Source organism: Benincasa hispida, chromosome 10 (genome assembly GCF_027475165.1).
Source record: "Benincasa hispida cultivar pf3 chromosome 10, pf3_genome.v1.1, whole genome shotgun sequence".
Lineage (NCBI taxonomy): Eukaryota > Viridiplantae > Streptophyta > Magnoliopsida > Cucurbitales > Cucurbitaceae > Benincasa > Benincasa hispida.
Window position 1 is genome coordinate 51577391 of NC_143487.1, and position 22210 is coordinate 51599600.

General features: G+C 31.4%; 1 protein-coding gene across 3 annotated transcripts; it reads left to right on the plus strand.

Annotated features, from left to right (window-relative positions):
• Positions 1-16977: 16977 nt before the first annotated feature.
• LOC120087882 (BURP domain-containing protein BNM2A-like) lies at positions 16978-21814 on the plus strand. Of its 3 annotated transcripts, none has more exons than XM_039044883.2 (4): positions 16978-17544; positions 17787-18012; positions 20414-20493; positions 20769-21814. In XM_039044883.2, the coding sequence occupies exons 3-4, from the start codon at positions 20431-20433 to the stop codon at positions 21621-21623; spliced, it is 918 nt and encodes a 305-aa protein (XP_038900811.1). In that variant the 5' UTR covers positions 16978-17544; positions 17787-18012; positions 20414-20430; the 3' UTR covers positions 21624-21814. The 3 variants fall into 3 exon arrangements, with proteins under 3 accessions (XP_038900811.1, XP_038900812.1, XP_090161806.1); XM_039044884.2 differs by having other exon boundaries at positions 17059-17544; positions 17912-18012; XM_090305680.1 differs by lacking the exons at positions 16978-17544; positions 17787-18012; positions 20414-20493 and adding an exon at positions 20500-20567.
• The last annotated feature ends 396 nt before the right edge of the window (positions 21815-22210 follow it).

Consider the following 22210-nt stretch of genomic DNA (forward strand, 5'->3'; position numbering starts at 1 on the left):
CAGTTGTAATTTAGTGGTTGTGTCCTTTTTTAATCGAGGGATTCTTCTTGAAGATTGGTCTTAAAAGGTATGGGTTTCTAAACCCATTCTACTTTTCTAGAATTCTCCAAGCATGTTGTATTTTTCTTCTTAAATGCATAATGGTTCTGTTTGTTTCTCTATAAAATTAAATGTTCTGTAAATTTGGATTTTTGGGTCCAATTTCATTTCTGCTCAAGGACCTTCAATGGTTCCTTCAATCCTCCCCATCCCTGTCCCATCCCCGACCGAAGACCCGATTAAAATCCCCAGTTTGACCCCTATCCCCCGTCAAACTGGGGATTCCCCAGTCAGATCGAGGTAGATACCCGACCCTGCGAGGATTTTTGCCAATCCTAAATTAAATAACTATATTAAATCATATTTAATATGAAGTTAGTTAACATATAATTATCACATATTTATATGTGTACATCTCTTTATGAATCCAATTCATATAAATTTAATATTTGAATCTTATTCAGATATATCTCTCTTACATAATTTGGATTATAGATCATATCTATAATTAACCATCATATATTAATATTATTAATATAAAATTAATTCTCTCATTTGATTTGAATAATTTAAATCACTCCCATTACTACCTTTAGTGAGCGAACAAGGGACCTTATGAACGTATAGATTAGAAGCTCCAATGATATGAGATTAATTGATTAAACTCATTTAATCCAATTAATCAATATTCATTAAATGTCAATCACTCTACTAAAGACCGATAGTTGCACTCTTCACACTGTAGATATATTTCTGTGTCCATGGATATAACCAATCAATAGAGCGATGACCCTTCACAAATGCTCATAACTATAGTTGGGTTAAAATACCATTTTACCTCTATAATTACATCTAACTCCTTAAATACCACTGATTTCTCTAATGAACAAACAGTTTATAATCCAACTATAAACTATATAATCAAACTATAAACTAACACCTCTCGTGCCAGTGAAAGGTTGAGGCATCATTGTACAAGACCCAAAACTAGCTATTAAAAGAGCAATTTATCTACTTTTCTAAGGAATTCTGCTTAATCCAAACTTTTCATTTGGAATTGAGAAACTAGTCATTCTTTAATGGTAGTCAAGTAACCTACATTATTTCCAATGAGTAGGATAACATTCATATACAACACAAGAAAAGCTACTAAACTGTTGATGATCTTCTTATAAACACAAGGCTCATCAACATTTTGATCAAAGCCATAAGATTTGACTGTAGCATCATACCTTAAATTCCAAGATCAAGATACTTGTTTCAATCCATAAATGGACTGATTAAGCTTGTGAACCTTTTGCTCTTGACTTTGTTCAATGAATCCCTCTGGTTGGGTCATGTTGATGGTTTCGTCAAGATTACCATTCAAAAAGGCAGTTTTGACACCCATTTGTCATATCTCAAAGTCATAATATATGGTAATAGATAAGAGAATCCAGATAGAATTAATCATAGCAACAGGTGAGAAAGTTTCTTCATAGTTCATTCCCTCAACCTGGGTATAACTTTTTGCTACTAGTCTAACCTTAAAGGTTTGTACATTTCCATCTACACCTAGTTTCATCTTGTAAATCCATTTGCAACCTATGGGTTTAACTCCATAAGATTGATCTACAAGTTTTTAGATAGAATTGGAGTGCGTAGACTCCATTTTTTGGTCCATGACTTTGATCCATTCATCTTTGTCATCATCAACCATTGCCTTCTTGTAAGATGATGGATCCTCAACTTTATAATCTAATATGACAGTTTGGGTTTCTATTAAACCCAAATAACGAGTAGGTTGGGTTATAATCCACCCACTATGTCGAGCTCTCTCACAACTCGAGAAAGATATGTTTGACTAAATGAAGCAACATCAACAACTCTTATTGAAGTGCTCGCCTCTTCAACAACTCTTATTGAAGTTTCAATAGTTTCTCTGGAAAATTCATTTAATACGATTTGGCACATTGGCTTATGTTCTCTAATGTGGTTTTCTTCTAAGAAAATAGCATTTGTTGATACAAATACTTTCGTTTCTTTTGGATCAAAGAACAAACCACCTCTCGTTTCTTTAGCATAACCTACAAATAGGCATAATCTTGAATGTGATTTCAATTTCTTTGGTTTTGCCATAAGCACATATGCTGGATAACCTCAAATCCTGAAATGTCATAAACTATTTTTACAACCTCTCCATAATTTAAAAGGTGTTTCAGTAACACTCTTTGATGAAACCTGGTTTAAAAGGTAAGTTGCAGTCTCCACTGCATAACCTAAAACGAGATAGGTAGAGAAGCATAGCTCATCATAGAGCGAACCATGTCCAAGAGGGTTCTATTTCTCCTTTCTGATACATAGTTTTGTTGAGGTGTACCAGGTGTTGAGAGTTAAGATGTGATTCCATGTTCTACCATATAGTTATGGAATTCAACATCCATGTAGTCTCCACCTCAATCTGATCGAAGTGTTTTAATCGTTTTACCTAACAAATTTTCAACTTCAGCCTTATACTTCTTGAACTTTTCAAGTGTGTCAGACTTATGTTGCATTAGATAAACATGTCCATATCTTGAATGATCGCTTGTAAAAGTGACAAAATATTCAAACCCTCCTCTAGATTTTACATTCATCGGACCATAAAGGTCTGAATGTATAAGCTTCAAGGGTTCTTTGGCTCTATAACCTTTTCCAGTAATAAATCGTTTTGTCATTTTTTCTTCTAGACAAGATTCACATACAGGTAAAGAATTTTCTTCTAACTCGTTTAGAAGTCCATTCTTAACCAACCTCTCAATCTTATTGAGATTAATGTGACCTAGTTTTAGATACCAAAAATGAGCATTATCTTTAGGAGAAATTTTCTCTTTTTAGTTTTAGTGGTTGTAGTATTGAACATTTCAATATTGTGGAGCATTTTAGATACTAACGACCTTAGTAAATATAAGTTGTTTTCATTTGTTGCAGAACAAATATCAATACCATTTTTCAAAACGAATACTTTATCCCGAATAAAAGATACATTAAACGAGTGTTCTAACAAACATGAAACTGAAATCAAGTTCCTATTAAAATTAGGAACATAGTAAACATTGTCTAAAAACATAAACTTTGATTCAAAAAATAACTTCAAACTCCCAACTGCAACCACCGAGATAACCTCCCTACTCCAACCCGTAGAGTCATATTTCCCACTACTAGTTGTTTTCAAGAACTAGTTTCTTGCAAAGAAATACAAATGTGGTTAGTGTCCCTTGTTTTTGCAAACCAACATTCAAACATTCCAAATGCAGAATATTAAACCCACCTCTAAACTGATTTTATTTCGAAAAATACGAAGAACGAAGATGAAAGAAATTGGCTTTGATACCAATTAAAGGGATCGAATCCTAGGCGGAAGTGTTTTATGTACGCCTTGCATCTCACAATTTGATTTTTACATAAAGAAATTCAGTATACTAAAACAGAATATAAACATGTAATATAGCATGCTTTAGGAAAAATATTAGAACCATTCTTACCTTTGTAGATTCTCAAGCTTTACGAACAATCCTCTCGAAGTTCCAACGAACAGTTCCTCCAACGATCTTCATCATGAGTGATTACTTGAACAATCTCGAACACTACCACAAGAGTAACCTCGTTATTCTCTAGGATTCCAATAAAGGGATAGATGGTATCCAACTATTGGGAGAGGGAGAGGAGAAAAGAATTTTGGAGAGTAGAAAGGATTCTCTTTGTGGCTTAGGAAAAATATTGCACAATAACATTTGTGTGTTGTATATTATTAGTCTCTGTGTCTTTCAAAGTAGGGGTGTTCAAAAAATCTGATAACCCGACCAACCCGGACTACCCAACCCAAACCTCAAAGGTTGGGTTGGGTTAAAAATGTTAAAAAATATTAAATTTGGGTTGGGTCTCGGGTTACCCCATTTCAGGGTTGGGTCAACCCGACCCGACCCGAATATACATATAAATAAAAGTTAAAAAATAGTCAAATTATATTAAAAAAAAAAAAAAAACAGAACCGGTTACCCGACACGGCCCAACTCGAAAATTTTGGGTTGGGTTGGGTTGGATTGACCTTCCAAAAAAGAACTAATAGGGTTCATTATTAGCCAACCCGAATTTTTGGGTTGGTCTATAAAAATCTTCCAACCCGGCCCAATCCGGACTATGTACACCCCTATCTCAAAGGAGCCATAGAGAGGTTTTTATATAGAGAAGAATCAAGCTCTTTTCCGATTCTTTTTCCTATTTTCTTTTTCCACAATTAATTAATTAAATAACACTTATTTAATTAATTAACACAATCAAATAGCACTTATTTAATTTAATTTGCACATTAATTAAGTAACTATTTATGGATTAAATTAAATTTAATGTATATATATATTTAATTATCATAAAAATCGTTTGTATATGTGCAATACCTCTCTATTAATTAATTTTTGTGAATCTAATTCACCTGAATTAATTAATTGAATCTTATTCAAATATTACTTTCCAATTTAATTTAAAGTATAGATCATATCCATAATCAATTATATATTAATCACATTAATATATGATTTCCTCAAATTAATTTGAACAATTCAAATCATCCCTCTTAAATATCCTCTAGTGAGCTAATAAGGAGACATAGTAGACATGAAGATCAGAAGCTCCAACGATATGAGATTAATTGACTAAATTCATTAATCAAGTTAATCAATATTCATTAACTGTGGGTACACTCTACTAAAAACCCACAGTTGCACTCTTCTCACTACAATATATTTCTGGTCCACAAATATAGACCAATAACAACAAGTTAGTTCTTCATGAGTGTTCGTAACTCCAACTAGGTCAAATTACCATTTTACCCTTGGGTTACTTCTGATTCCTTAAGTACCAGTGCTCCTCTAATTAACAACCTATTTACGTCCAACCAATAAATAGAAATCCCTCTCGAGCCAATGAGACGGTAGGGCCTTTTGTTCAAGTCTCGAAGACACCATTAAAGGAACACTCATCTACTTACTCTTAAAGCAAGAATGAGTGAATTTCATCTTGTATTATTATGTTTCCTACTCCCCACTCGGTTTTGTCCCCAAAATGGTAGGCATATTGGGTCGATAAACTGGCCACCCTCACCCATACAAATCAAAGGACAATCTCTCATGAATAGAAGTTCATAATATACTCAGGATTAAGACTAAGTTGTCTAGGTCATCCTATTAAACTAGGAACCTAACTAGTTAACAATGTTACATCTAGTGGTTACTATTTCGCGGTCCAGTCCAATGCAAACTCATTGCATAGAATACCTCCACTCGCATGTCAACTACACGAACGCGTTGGATCATTGTATTTGTATCAAATACAATGTGGGTCGTATCCATCGTGTTACCAGGATAAGGTACCCAGCCTTATCCCTATACTATAGACTCTTCATGCTGTATTTTGAACGTTGCTCCTTGTATGTCTCCACATACAGTTTAAGACTCATAAGACAATCTTAGATGTTAGCTTATTGGATTTAGGGTTATTAAGAAAAAAAATAGACAAACAACACAAACAATAACATTTATTGAATTAACATATATAACTCTTTATTGATAGCGGTCAATTAATAACGTTTACTATCTACGAGTTTTAGGGCATAAAACCCAACAAACTTCCACTTGAACTAAAACTCTAGTCAATGGGTTGTACATGATATAAGAATTCCAAAGGCAGGATTATTGTAAATAAATACAATAAACTAGGGCATCCATATACCTATTACATATCTTCCACTTGCCCTAGATTATACAATGTACATGTCTTGAAAACCTAGACTCTCTAGATACCATGACCCTTAAACACTTTAGTTGAGAGAGAGCCTTCATAAATAGATCAGTAGTGGCTAATGCCCCATTATTGTCACAGTATAAGATGACGGGCAAGTCCATATTTGGAACCACTTCCAAATCATTTAGGAACTTCCTTAGCCAAACTACTTTCTTTGCTACTTCACAAGCAGCTACATATTCAACTTTCATAGTAGAATCTGCAATACATCCTTACTTAATACTATGCCACATGACAGCTCCCTTGTTTAGGGTAAACACTAATCTTGATGTGGATTTCCTAGAATCCTTGTCAGTTTAGAAATTAGAGTCGATATATCCTATAAGGATAAAATCCTTAGCTCTAGTTCCTCGTTCTCCTAAGATACTTAAGGATATTCTTCACCGCGGTCCAGTGGTCTAACCCTGGATTGGACTGGTACCTGTTGACTATTTCCACTGCATAACAAATGTTTGGCCTAGTGCAAAGCATAACATACATTAAGTTGTCCACAGCTGAAGTATAGAGAATGTATCTCATATCCTCAACTTCTTAAGGTGTCTTAGGACATTGTTCCTTAGACAAGTGAACCCCATGCTTGAAAGGTAATAAACGCTTCTTAGAGTTATACATTGAGTATCAAGTCAACATTTTGTCAATATAAGTTTCTTTGGACAGAGTTAGCGTTTTATTCTTGCGATCCCTAATGATTTAGATCCCAAGTACATATTATGCCTCTCCTAAATTTTTCATTTAGAATTGGGCTGCCAACCATTCCTTAATGTCAGTGAGGTACCCTACATCATTCCCAATGAGTAGAATATCGCCCACATAAAGTATTAGAAAAGCTAATTTATCGTTGATGATTTTCTTGTAGATACAAGGTTCATTAATGTTTTAATCAAACTAAAAGATTTGACCACTGTAGCAAATCTAATATTTCAAGATCTAAATGTCTGTTTCAACCCATAAATTGATCGATTCAGCTTTTAAACTTTTTGCTCCTAACCTCGAGTTATAAACCCCTTAGGCTGAGACATAAAGATGTTCTCCTCAAGATTGTTATTCAGAAAAACAGTCTTGAAATCCATCTACCATATCTCATAGTCATAATATGTGGCTATGGACAAGAGAATTCTTATAGACTTAAGTACAGTAACAAAGGAAAAAGTTTTCTCATAGTCAATCCTTTCTCTCTGGGTATAACCCTTTGTTACAAGTCTAGTTTGAAAGGTCTGTAACTTTCCAATTACATCTGTCCATCTTTTATAGATCTATTTGCACCCTATGAGTTTTACCCCTTCAGGTGGATCTACAAGATCTCATACTGAAAATGAGTACATAGACTCCATTTCAAGGTCCATGGCTTTGACCTATTGGTTCTTGTCTATATCGTTCATTGCCTGTTTATAGGACAATGGATCATCAAAACCCTCATCTGGTATGACAACTTGAGTTTTAGTTAAACCCAAGTAGCAGTCAGGTTGTATCACAACTCTCCCACTACGTCAAGGCACTCTTGAGAAGAACGAGACTGGCTTAAAGTGCTAGCTTCTTCTTTAACTCTTGATGAAGGACCAACTACATCAACAACCCTTGTTGATTCTTCAATAGCTTCACTTAGTACAATTTTGCTCCGTGGTTCATGATTTCTCATGTGGTCTTCTTCTAAAAATATGGCGTTTGTCGATACACACACTTTATTTTCTTGAGGGTCATAGAAACATTACAAAATAACAAAGGAGACCACAGGATATGTTGTTACACGTCATTCTCCCACTTACTATAAACACTTTTTTCCATTCACCTTGATATTGACCAATGCAAATACCTTTCTAAGGGAGGATACACCCAAGGCACCACGAGGCTAAACATGAATCTCACTCTGTAAACTCTTTAGGAGAACGTGGATAGAAAAATGATATATCACATATATATATTTCCTTCCACTAAGTTTCTACCTTTTGGGTTTATAAACTTAAAACAAGTAAGGCTAAATTATTTTAACTAAGTCCTTGTTAAATTTTCTCAATATAATGCTTTTATTGAATAGTTTGACAATATGTGATATTTTTCATTTAAACTCTTTTAATGAAATTAATCACTTATTACATGCTTATAAAATATTTGCCCAATTTACCTTCTAGGTCCGTTCCCAAGTAGAGTTGTTTTGTTTTCGTCACCTTAAAAACCTCAGCCTAGACTGAACGTTCCTTAGACAAAGATCCCTTATGGGCAATTACTTTATAAATTTAATCTTTAAACCAAGTTCATTTTAATCCTATTAAAACGAATTAAAAGATTAACCTATTTCTAATCTCATTAGAAATGCATTTAACATAAGTCTAGGTGAATTAATTTTAAATCATTTAAAATTAATTTTTGATCTATGTTTGCATACAACTCTTGATTATAGATTTTAATTCTAATTTCATTGAACTCATAACCTTTATAAACAATGAATTTGTCAAAATTCTTTTTCATTTGCATTATGAAGACTTTGATTAAATATAATGTTTATATTAATCTAAGTAATGTCATGCTCAATGAAAATTCATTTTTCATCTAATTACAACGCTTATAATTATCATACATGAAAAATAAATATACATATTAATTTATCTACATCATATATTATAACGTTTATGATGCATGAATATACTTACTCAAAACATGCATTCAAATAATATAACAATTATATTATATGCATGAGCATGCTTATATTAATTATGTAACCATATAACTTTTATATGATGCATGATCATGTTTATCCTAAGGTGGGATTTTAAAATTGTATGATATACATTTCAACATATAAAACATATAGTTAAATAATACATCACATTCATATAAAACTATACAAATATTGGTACCTTAATTTTAACAAAATTAAAATTACAAAGGAAAGTTGCCATCCTTGCATCAAAGAGACTCTTGTGATCAGCTATCTGTCAGGTACCTTCCATGATGCATAAACTAAGACAAACAAGGGATTTTCAATGAACTCCATGCATGGCAGACGAAGTGCTCGATGCATGGTGCCTCGCTCGATGCATGGGTTTCGAGTACCACATGCATTGGACAATGAAGTTCATCGCATGGGCATCGTCCCTCCGCATGCGACTGTGAGCATTGCATCAAACGCGCCTAAGTCCCTTCACCACATAGGCATCGACTGGCTGCATGGGTTTGACGCATGGTATACATTGACACGTTTATCTTCAAGCACCTCTACTTTGCAAGGCCATCACCCCATCGCATGGAATGCGTTCCGCCGCAATTCGCATGCCATCTCGCCACAAGCCATCACCGCATGCTATGATACTAGGCACCACAAGACAGAAGCAAATCCTCTACTTTTCTTTGAAAATCTGGGCTTCGGACAGCTTCGAATATGACCCCGAATGACCCAAAAATATAGGCTCAATTGCAAAAATAAAATGTCTAAACAATAGGCCCTTACATTGATCAAATCAACATAAAATTTTACAATCTATGGTGCCAATAAATGAAATTATCTATCAAGCAAACCTCATACATTTTCAAGCAAAATGAAAAAAATAACCCACCTCATGAACTGATTTTTGTTTCAAAAACAGAAAATCAAAATATAAGAAACCATTGGCTCTGATACCAGTTGAAGGAATCGAATTCCCGCGGAATTGTGTGAACGCCTTACATTTAGATGTTCGATTTTTGTGGAAACAAAAACAATAAATAAAATATGAATTTGTAAGATAAACAAAATTATAAGCATGTTAGAAAAGAGGAAGAAGAGAAGAAATCAAAACTCACCTTTGTTGATTCCTCTAGCTTTCCTCTTCCACCGTTATCGACGATCTCGAACTTCTCCAAGAAGAATGACACCAACAACAAAGTTACCTTGTTATTCTCTATGATTCCAAAAGAACATGGAAGAGTGGTCGAAGAACTTTTAAGGAGGAAAAGGGTAGAGAATTTTTAAAGAGAAGTTAGAGAGAAGATGTAGGCTTGTGTAAAAAACTCCTTACCCTAAATGAGTTATAAGGATATATTTATATGGAGAAGGGTTAACCCCGTCTCCAAGAATTTCTTTTTATACCCTTAGTGCTAATTAATTAAATAACCCTTATTTAATTAATTGACATATTAATTAAATAACCATATATTAAATACTATTTAATATACAATTATTTAATTAACATAAATATCATATATTTATACTAATCTCCAATCTCCGTTATTTATTAATCAGTTTTTTACCATTAATTAATCAATTAATTAACTATACTAAATCATATTTAATATGAAGTTAATTAACATATAAATATCACATATTTATATGTGTACATCTCTTTATGAATCCAATTCATATCCCGGGCTGCGTTCCGGAAAAAGTGGCCTACTTGAAAGAAAGGGCGGGCACTCTCGTGTTTCAACAACCCCACTATACTATGAATAGTTGTGGGAATTTAATATTTGAATCTTATTCAGATATATCTCTCTTACATAATTTGGATTATATTTATAATTAACCATTATAGATTAATTCATTAATATAAAATTCTCTCATTTGATTTGAACAATTTAAATCATTTCTCATTACTATCCTTTAGTGAGATAACAAGGGGACCTTATGGACCTACAAATTAGAAGCTCCAATGTTATGACATTAGTTGATTGAACTCCTTTAATCCAATTAATCAATATTCATTAACTACCGATCAGATCAATAGTTGCACTCTTCGCTCTATAGATATATTTATGTGTCCATGGATATAACCAATCAACAGAGTGATGACCATTCACAAATGCTCATACTACAACTGGGTCAAAATACCGTTTTATCCCTACAGTTACATCTAATTCTTTAAGTACCATCAATTCCTCTAACAAACAAAAAGTTTATAGTCCAACTATAAATGAACACCTCTCGGGTCAGTAAGAGATTGGGGCCTTATTGCTCGGGACCCAGAACTAGCTACTAAGGAAGCAATTTATTTACTTTCCCAAGGAATGGGAAGGAGTGAGTTCCATCTTGTGTAACTATGTTCCCAACTCCTTAATCAGACAAATCCCTAAAATGGTAAGCTTATTGATTCGGCTATCATGACCACTCTCACCCATATAGATCAAAGGATTGTCGTCATAAACAGGAGTTCCTAACTCATTCAGGATTAAGGACAAGTCTCCTATGGTCATCCTAGTGAAATATTAGTTTCTTCAAATAATGGTGTTATAAAGAGAAACTAGTTATTTCGTGGTTCGGTCTATATATAAACTCCTTTATGCAGGATATTCCCACTCAGATGTCTTTACAAGAACAATATGGTCATATTGTTTGTAATACTTACATCTCAAGTAACAATTACAAAGTGGGTCATATCCGCAGTGTTACCAAGATAAGGCACCAAACCTTCATTTGTTTACTAGACCTTTTAGGTTATTACTTAAACATGAACTACCTGTATGTCAACCACATACTATTAGGTGACATCATATTATCTTGGATCTTAGTTTATTAAATTGAATTAATTTTGTTTAAATGTCAAATAAAATATCTCTAAGTTTATTAGATAAATAATTTGTGTTAACAAAACTACAAACTACGAGACACACTAGATTTAGGACATCAATCCCAACACTCCCTACTTGAAAAAAATCCCCAAAATGGTAGGCATGTTGAGTCAGAGAACTTGACCACTTTCACCCATACAAATCAAAGGATTGTCCTCATAGGTGGGAGTTAACAACTCACTTAAGATTAAGGTAAGTTACCTGTGGCCATCCTAATGAAATGTAAGTCTTTTCAATTAACGATATATAAAGAAAGACTAATTATTTCGCAGTCCAATCTTATACAAACTCTTTGTATATGATACCTCCTCTCATGTCTTCACATGAAAGATTAGGATCAAATCGTTCGTAACATTTTACAATATTGTAACAATTACAAAGTGGGTCGTGTTCGTAGTGTTACCAAGATAAGGTACCCGATTTCATCCATATACCACATACCATTTAGATTATTACTTAAACATGATTCACTTGCATGTCAACCACATACATGTTTAAGTTACATTAAATAACTTAGGATCTTGTTTTGAATTATACAATTCTAAATGTCAAATAAAATAACTCCTTAATGTATTAAATAAATTAATTTCATTTTGTACATTACAAACCACGAGATTTAGAGCATAATCCCTAACAATTAGCTGTTGGAGTCTATCAGTGATAGACCATGTCACTAATAGAAGTCTATCACTAGTAGGTGTCTATCACCGATAGATTTTGTTATATTTGTAATTCTTTAAAAAAGAATATTGTTATACACTTAATTATCACTTAATTATTAGTCATGTGGTGTTTAGGACAAGGAGTGGAATAGTGAACTCCAAAGAGTTATGAAATAAAAAAAGTTGTGAACTTCTGGGACTCACAGTGTAATAAGGTGATAAAGTATAAAATTGATGTTTTTAGTAGTAAGATCCATAAACTCCTCGACCAAACAAGGAGTGGAATTTACAACTCTTACTTTCCAACATTTTGGACCAAATATACTAAAAAAAATTCTACCCGTTATAATTATCCTAGATTTTTATAAACTTCTACCCAAAGCTTACAATTAAGTTTAAATCTAATAAACGGGAGAAAAATCAATTTTAAGTTATTAGATATTTTGAAAGGAGTTTCTTGATAAATTTAATTTCCGTGTAGATTTTTTCTAAAACTAAATCACAAGTTTTGTTTTTGAACTAATATAGTTGTTCATAAATTTTAAAATGTGTCTAATTAATTTTAAATTTTTTTATTTTATTTATTAGGTCTTTGAACTTTAAAAGCATCAAATAAATATATAATTCATCGTTTTATATTTTGGCATATTTAACCTTCTCTAAAATTTATAGACCTATTAAATCTCAAATTGAAAGATTAGATTCCTTAATAAATCTTAGGATTTTTAAAAATATCAAAAAGTCTGGAACCTAAAAGATGCAAAATACAAAATTTATGGATGCAAATTGAATGTTAATGCCCCATTTTTATATCCCTTTGGTTTTTTTTCTTTATTTTTGTAAAATTAATTCAATTTATAAACACTAATACTAAACCCATAAGTTTCTCTTTAATTGTTTTGTTCTATACTTTCAATAAAAAATCAGTGCAAAATTTTTTTTTTTTTTTTTTTTTTTTTTTAACATTTTATACGTATTAGGTTAACAAAACCTAGTTTATTTTTTCATGAAATTTGACTAAAAATTCAAATGTTTTATTAAGAAATATTAGATTTTAAAAAAATAAATAAAATAAAAAACAGCTAGAATCGACTGTTAAAATCAAGGGAAAAATAAGAAAAAATAATTTAAAAACTATAGACTATTTTTCAATTATTATGATACACTGTTTTATTTTATTGGTGTTCCACACCATTTTTAAATATTTATTTTAGTGCTAAGCAATAAATAGAGGTACTAAAATACTAAAACTAGAAAAAGAAAATTATTCAATTTATATTTAATTCCATCAATTTGTAGCTATATACTTTCAATAAACATTTTGTTAGAAAATGAATCTGTGGACTACAAGAAACTAGAGGCTCTAATCATATTTAAAAAATAAATTGCATTAGCATTCAAACATTGATTTTTTATATCATAGAAATGGTAATTTTAGTCCATAATAGCTATGTCAGTTTACATTAATTCTATTTTTTTTTTTCATTTCAATTTTATCATTTATGTATTAGATTATTTTCAACTAATCTAACTCTCACCAAATGGGAGGAGAAAAAAAAAAAAGAATGACAACAATTTCATAGTAGTTGTAATCTTTATAAAGTAGCCTTTTAAAAATATCAAAATAATTTTTTAATACAACAACTATAAGGTTGAGATCACGTGTAACTTCAAAGGAGAAAGTACATGTCGACTACTATTGAGTTAAGCTAAATTGCATAATGTGACTATTTTGATTGAAAAAAAAGTGACAGCAATTTAAACGGTGAACTATGCATAGTTGCAAGATCAAACTTCATATTACATTTTCTAATAGTGAAATTAGGACAATAAGTTTTTGTTCGTTGGTCTATTAGCGAAGAAATATATTTTTTGTTATATTTTTTATAGCAACAAGTTCCTTTCATTTTGAGTCGTATAAACTACCGCGAGTGATTATATTATATGAAGTTGATAAAGTGTTTATAGCATTAAATTATAATATAGAGTACTTTACTAAATTAATATATAGAATATATTTTCACATACATCATCATTTTTTCATGAGTTGAAGAACTTGATTGAAAAAATATCAATAACACAGAAAATGAACTAATACTTTTAAAAGGTTTTAGAATGGAGTTGAGAAAATAAGCCATGTATATTAAGTACAAAACTATTATTTTAGCCACCAAAAAAAAAAAAAAAAAAAAAAAACCTCTCTAATAAAAGGTTTTAGAATGGAGTTGATAATTATGATAAATAAATATTGAAACTTTCAACTTATCTCTAATAAATCTGTATAAAACGTCTAATAGATATATAAAATTCCAATTTAGTATCCAAAAAATCTCATAAAATATTAAAACTACTTAAAAATTAATTATTAGACAAAAAAAATATTTTTCTTTCTAATTGGACTTTAGATTTTCAATTTTGTAGCTAATGGATACATTATTTTTTTCTAAAAAATACAAATCGAGAATTTAAGAACATATTATATATATCTCTTAAAGTTCAAGAACTATTTATAGACACGAATTTAAAAGTTTATGGACTAAAATTGTAACTTTCTATATAAATGTGCCCCTCCTAACATAAAATTATGGGTCTGCCACCGTTTATGAAAATGATTAAAAAAAAGCTGTTTACCTAAGTTGTCCATTAAATTGACTTATAACAAATGTTTTGCACATGGAGCTATTCTAGACTTTAATGTGTGTAGGTATGCATTAAACAAAACCTACACCACCTTAAAAGAAGCCATGTGAATCTTTAATCATTTTCTCTAACATTGAGTGCATTTTGAATTCTGAAATCTTTAATGTATATATTATGATCCATTAATTTGATTCATTAATTTGGTCTATATTAACTTTTATGCTTTAAAGATAATTGTTTATATGTCATACCAAACATATCTTAGTAGACAAAACGTCATTATATATCAGTAGTTGATAGACTTGATCTTTCGCTTCATAGTAATACTAGAATGGAGTAAATAACAAATTAAAAAACCATAACGAAAACTATATATTTAGTCCTCGAGTTTTGAAAAATAGATGCGATTGATCCTCGAGTTTTCAAGACATACATTTTTAGTCTCTAAGTTTTAGAATATGTACATTTAGTCTCTAAGTTTTTAAATGTAACTTTTTAATTCTCAAGTTTTTAAGCATAGGTTTAAATAGTCCCTTGCGTATTTTTTTTTTATATAATTATACAAAATTTCGAATTATAAAAATAAGTATAAAAATAATTTTAGAGATGAGGAGTAATTTTTTAAAAACTAATTCTAATTTATAATAATAATAATAAATTATTATAGTGACCTTTTTAAACCAAGGACTAAAATGTACCTTCTAAAATACATTTTGAAAACTTTGGAATTAAATGTATCTATTTTAAAATTTTTGAAAACTAGAAAGGTATTTTTAAAAAACTAAAAAACAAACGTGCATATTTTTAAAATTTGGGAATAAAAAGTAATTTTCTCAAAAACATAATATTAATTTCCTTGATGAAAGTTCGAAAAATAAATTAACAAACAAATTTTAGTATCATGAATGTTGGTAACTTAATTTACACAATTTAGTGATTTTTTGAATTCTACCCCAAAAAAAATTGAAATCCAACAAAAATGAGGGAAAAATTAATTTTAAATATAAGATTTTTTTTATTTTTTTTATTTTTTTTGTAATTTTGGGTTAGTCTAGGGATTTTTGGTACAGCTAACCCATTTTATGCTCAAATGATTTTTCTTTTCTTTTTTTTTTTTAAGGACAAATCTCAAAGAGGCAAATGTCCAATTTAGATTTTTCCGTTTCTTGCTTTTGCTCTCGCTCTTTCATCAACAGTGTGCACAACAAATTATTTTTCGCTGATAATTGTATAAGCAAAAAGTAAAAATGAAAACCTTAAATTTTAGGGAAATTTTCAACTACACTCCTAAATGTTAGGATTTGTATCATTAAACTTTGAACTAATAATATTATATCAATTTAAACTTTGAATTTTTTAAGTGTATTAATTAACACCCTTCTTTAGACTTAGTTTGAAAAAGATCTGTGTGTAACATATAATTTTTTCAATTAAACTTCTAAATTGTTATGAATAAACCAATTTAGACTTTTTATTAAGATTACATTTGAAAATCATCCAGTACATTCAATTCTTACACGTGTGTACAATATTGATCTAAACAAAATTTAATGGAAAGTGTGAATTGATACACTTACAAAAGTTCAAAATTTAAATTGATACAATTATTAGTTCAAACTATAAATTGATACATCCCTTAAAATTTAGGAATGTAAATTGATATTTTTCTTAAATTTTAATAAGCTGGAGAAATTTTGTTTCGAGTCCAAATTTTGAGTCAACTACATAATTATTTCATAGTAGAGCTGATCGAGGAAAATCGGTCTGTTTTGGCTGTTGGAAACGTGCACCCACATTGTCCATATATGAATCATACACTCAAAAATAAACATAAAAGAGTTACTCAGAGTAAGATCTATATGGTATCTTTTAGAAAAGCAATATTTTAGTACAATTTAGATTATACCCATCTTCATGCATTCTTTTTTTATCACAATAAAAATATTAAAAAAATAAAAAATATATATTAAAAGATAAAGAAGACTTTGTCAACATGACACTTATAAATTGGAGGTTCAAATCATATTTTGATCACTGAAGTTTGAATCTTATTCTATTTTAGTTTTAAATTAAAAAAAAAAAAAAAAAAAAAGAATGTTCATCCACTCGCCATACCTTTAAAAAGTGATTATTATTTTTTAAAAATGCTTATTACTTTTAAAAAGTTTTATTCTAGTCTTTGTTATAAAAAAAATTTTAATTTTGATCAGTCATAAATATAATATTTTTTATTTTGGGAATCATGAATAAAAATATAAAATAGCTTTAATTTTTTTCATGCATCGGGATGAACCAACTGGTTTACTTTGATTAAAAAAATTTCTGTGGGCTTTTGAATTTGGACGCACATGAAGGTCCCTGCCGCTGCCAGTTCTGAGGTCAACTCCATTTCCTCCACTTGAAGAAACATTTCTTTTTTCTCTCTCTTTTTTAAAAACCCCATGAATCAAATGCCTTCTTTCAAAGCCCCTGACCCCAATTTCAAGGCCTTAGTGCAACTTCTGACAACCTCAAGCTCTGTTGTTTGACTTCCATTGTAGAAATTTTATATGGGTTGGTTGCAAAACGTCAAACTGGTTACTGGGTTTTTCTTTAATTGATAATGGAGATCACTTTTGAAATAGTGGCCGGCAATCAACTGATCATATTATTATGCATACGTGATTATGATGAATTTGGGAATGGGGTCCCATTTTGATCAGGATATAATAGAACAGAGCATCTAAAGTCAACCATGGAGAAATGGGGAAATTCAATCTCATAATGCAGCCAGAGATTTTGGGGGCACCCAAGATTCTTCCCTTTTACAGTCGTTGACTACTGTTTGTGGATCGATGTGACACCCCTTTCAGTTGAGTAAAGCACGTAATTCATTAGCTGGAGATTGTTTCCTTTTTTTTCTTTTTTTATTGCTTATGAAATTTGCCCCCTCCACATATTGTGCTGGGCTTATATTTTTTTTTTTCTTCCACACGCACATCATCTGTTCGATAAAATTCCTCAGTGGGTTGTTACGACTTAATAATTCTATTTGGTTGGCTGTGGACGTGAATCTGTTTATAACTTATGCCCATTATCACTTTCCTCCCCCAGATTTCTACTTTGAAACGTTCAAAGTAATGGGAATACCAACCCCATTGTTTCCCTCTTTATTAAGAGGTTACTTTTGCTTTATCAAAAGTAAGGCTTCAGCTTAAAACAGAGTTCTTCGTTGGTAGGAGGAGGACAAGAGACGGCCATCTTTAGATCAGAGGGGTTAGTTGAGAAACCGAAAGCTATCAAACTGCGTTACGATAGAACAGTATAACACGAGGAAGAGGTAAAAAAACTCTCTATGTTCCCTTCCAGCTTTGAATCATTTCGCCTTTGACTATGCAGTCCATTCAAGTTAAATATATATATATCAAATCTATAACTAGGCTAAGCACATTGTTAGAGTAAATAGCTTATTATTTGACTTTTATCCTGATCATGAGACTTGACTATAATTCTTTAGCTGGTGGGGTCTCTGAGTTACTGTATCTCTTTCTAAAAGTGTATTTGGTAGGTTATTCTTAGTCCGTTTAGCCAAGCATATGTATAAAATTGTATTATCATACTAATCGCCGTTTGTGAGTGGTTGGAGTTGAATTGAAAGTTCACACGCAACTTTAGTTCTTTTGTGTTTTTTCTTTCTTTCTTATGACATATAGTTTGTTCTAGAAAGTTAGGTGCTTCTATAACGGTGGCTTCCTCACCTACATCTGCTATCCCTTCCCTTTTGACAGAAACTTTAGCCCATGTTAAAATTGTACAAAACGGAATTCCAAAACCTAGGTTTGTCAATAAAATCAGCCTTCCTTCAATCCCTCATTAATATTAAGGCTTAGCCAGCTGCTTAATTAAGGATGGAAAACTCTTAATTAAGGATGGAAAACTATGTACTTTTAACAAAAAGATAATCCTTCTAGCTAAACACGTAGGAGAGGAAAAAGCTTTGCCACCTCATCCACCAAACTTATTCAAGATTTTGGAAATTCAGGTATTCTCAACAAACCTCGAAGCATTCCTCCAGATCTTGTTTGGAAGCCAAAACCAAGAAACTTCGATTTAGGCAGAGACTAAAATTGCAGCTGTGTTTTTATAGAATGAATCCTATTCACTTGTCTCAAAGCAATCAGTTTCAAGAACAAACCCAAATTCTTCAAATGTTCTTTATCATTTTCTAGTAGTCATACTCAAGCTGACTCACTAGAATGTAAGTTGTAATTGTCAATGATAGTAATTGTTACGTAGGTTGAGTAATGATCAACGTCCTTGTCATCTCATCTCAACCATGGAGTATATCTCTAGTTTAGTTTGAATAAAGTTGTCTCTATTCAACTCTTGGAGGAGGCGTTATTTACTGGATTCTAATCTCATGTCACCTGTCTATCAAGCTCATTTGTCCATTTTCCTCTCTCTCTCTAATGTTATTGACAAAATTTCCTCTTTGGGCAATCAAAAGTTCTTCCATGGTTTTGCTAATGTCAATGTCGCAAAAGCCATATGTTACCAATCAACATCTTTGGTTGTTGAGCCGTTCAAGACTTTCCTTTATTCTTCTCTCCAGTCTTTTTTTAGCTCTAGTAGATGCCAGTCCACCACTTTACCTATTTTAAGTTCAACTTTGCTCCAACCACCATAATCATGAATCTTTTGCTTAAAAGCATAATATGCACAGAAAAGGTTTCAAAGAATCTTCCGAGTGGATTACCATTAGGGTTTTTTTTTTTTTTTTTTTTTTTTTTTTGGTGGTGAAAATGAGGGGAAACATCTTGGTTTTAGTATTTTTCATAGATTTATAAGTAAATATACCTTTTGCAAATAATAAAAGTAAGACAGGCTATAAATAATAATATTTTATTTCAGTTTTTCAACTTTCAAATAATCCTTCTAAACTTGGCATAAAAGAATCCTTTTGTCATTGTTGGTAATTTTGCATTGATTCTATCAACAAAAATTTAAATTTATTTTGAAATTTGAAACCTAATACCATTACATGTGTGATGTGCCTTATAATACTCTAAACTGGAAAAGAGAATTTAAAAAAAAAAAACATATGACTTATTAGGTTTATGTAAAAATAGCTTGTGTATAATTGAGGAAACAGAAAAATATTTGTAATTTAGAAATCAATATAAAATAAGCATCAAAATTCAGACACGAAACTGAGACAAATTATGTTTATGTTTAATTCTTTTGTGTTTATTTGGTAATTCATCTTACTGAATCAAGAATTCCACTACTAAGAGAATATATCTTTAATTATTGATACTAAATTAAATGGGAAGCTATCAAGAAGCACCAAACATAAAAATCAATGGAAACCTCATAGTCTTGACCCTAGGGGGCTATACTCAACCAAATGTTTGTAAAAACAAGTAGTTCTAGGAAAACAAATAATAATAAAAGTCCCAGTCAAACGTTTCACTTGGCCAAAGAAAGAACTTTATACAAATAGGAGAAACTATCTCATTGACTTATCCCTAATAAGTTTAAAATGAGTTTTTGCCTATGGCATCATATGTTATATTTAAATTTTTAAAAAAACCACCTATCATTTAGGTCAAAACTAATAATATATTACATGACATAAAACTACTATATTCAAACATTGCAGTTTAATCGTGTGTTTCTCGTTGTAATTATCACCAAAGTTCTACTGATATCCACAACTAACAAACTTTCCTTTCTTTCAGATCATCACCAGAGAAAGATGGCTTTGCGTCTTGAAGTTACTCCTTGTTCTCTCATCCTTCTTGGTTTCCTCATTATAATGGTAAGTTTTATGGATTTCTAATCAACTTCATGCTTAAAATTACAGTCCTCAATCCTTGCGACAATTTGGAACTGGTTTGTTTCTTTTAGTTTTCAATCTCAATTCTATTTCTTTTAGCAGTTTGGAACTTTTTATTTGATTTTCTTGTGGACAGGGTAATCAAAATATCGAAAACTTGAAACAATAATATTGCAATTTTACCCCTTGTTTCTTTATAAATCAAACTTTAACAAAGCCATAGGACTTATGTTCTTTACTTTTCAATTCTACTACAGGTTGCACAACAAAGTGCTGCTAGGAAATTAACAGATGGCTATGATAAAGACATCGAACAGTTTGTGAATCTGAAAATTAATGATCAAACAAACACTCATATAAAGGAAGTTGATGATGGTCACCAGAAGATGAGCAAAAATCATAGTCATGCTCATGCATCATCTCACATGGAGCATTTAGATCCTTTGTTATATGTTTTCTTCACCTTAAGTGATTTGAAAGTTGGAAAAAACATGCCCATTTACTTTCCTTACTCAAGGCCATCAGAAACTCCAAAACTACTGCCTAAAGAAGAAGCTGATTCCATTCCTTTCTCTACATCACGACTTGAATACCTTCTAAATCTATTCTCTTTTCCAAAATACTCTCCCCAAGCCAAAGCTGTTGAATATACTCTTAACCAGTGTGAGCTAGAATCCATAAAAGGAGAGACCAAATTCTGTGCCGCTTCTTTAAAATCAATGCTGGATTTTGCTACAAAAATGTTGGGAGGTGATACTCAATTGAAAGTTTTGACCACCACTCGTCTCTCCAACTCCACTATCCTCCTTCAGAACTATACAATTTTGGAGGAACCCAGAGAAACAATGGCTGCAAAAATGGTGGCATGTCATAGTATGCCTTACCCTTATGCTATTTTTTACTGTCATTGCCAAGAAAGCAATAACAGGCTGTTTGAGATCTTACTAGGGGCTGACAATGGTGATAGAGTGAAAGCAAGTGCTATTTGCCACATGGATACTTCTCAATGGGACAAAGATCATGCCTCATTTAAAGTTCTGAAAACTAAACCAGGTGCTTCTCATGTTTGCCATTTTGTCTCTACAGATAGTTTAGTTTGGCTGGCTGCCTAATGCTACTGTCTGGATTACCTACATATATATATTTACTTGTGCGGTTGATTATTTTTTGTTTTACTTCCTGGCTTGATTTTAGGTGGTCTGTAAGTTTTGTATATTTAGTGTGTTATTAGTTGAAGATTTCTCTATGAACTATTTTGGTGTGTTTTTAAGTGATCAGTATTTAGAGAGTGTTGATATCCTTATTGATTTACTTCTATTAGTTAAGAAAAGAACCAACCTCAAATAAGCTAAAAAGAAAGATGAATTGTGAGTGTTAGTATGAATGATTATATTGTAACTGCTAGAAAGTGATGGTGAGTCTTCGCTAAATGTGATACTGATGATACTGATGAGATGGATTAACATACCACTTGGGTTGCTTTAATTACAAGTCTCGTGTTTTATTACAACATCAATGGTAATCCTTAAAATGTTCGATTTTCTTTTCAGTTTCATACTAATTATTAGAAATGCAATCAAAATTCCACTTTGACAGATTTTTTTTTGGGTGAAACAAAAAACAAAGTCGTGAGAATTATTATCCAGTGTATAATTATCATACTATGTTGAGATATTTGGAGGGTCGTTGTCTCTAACAC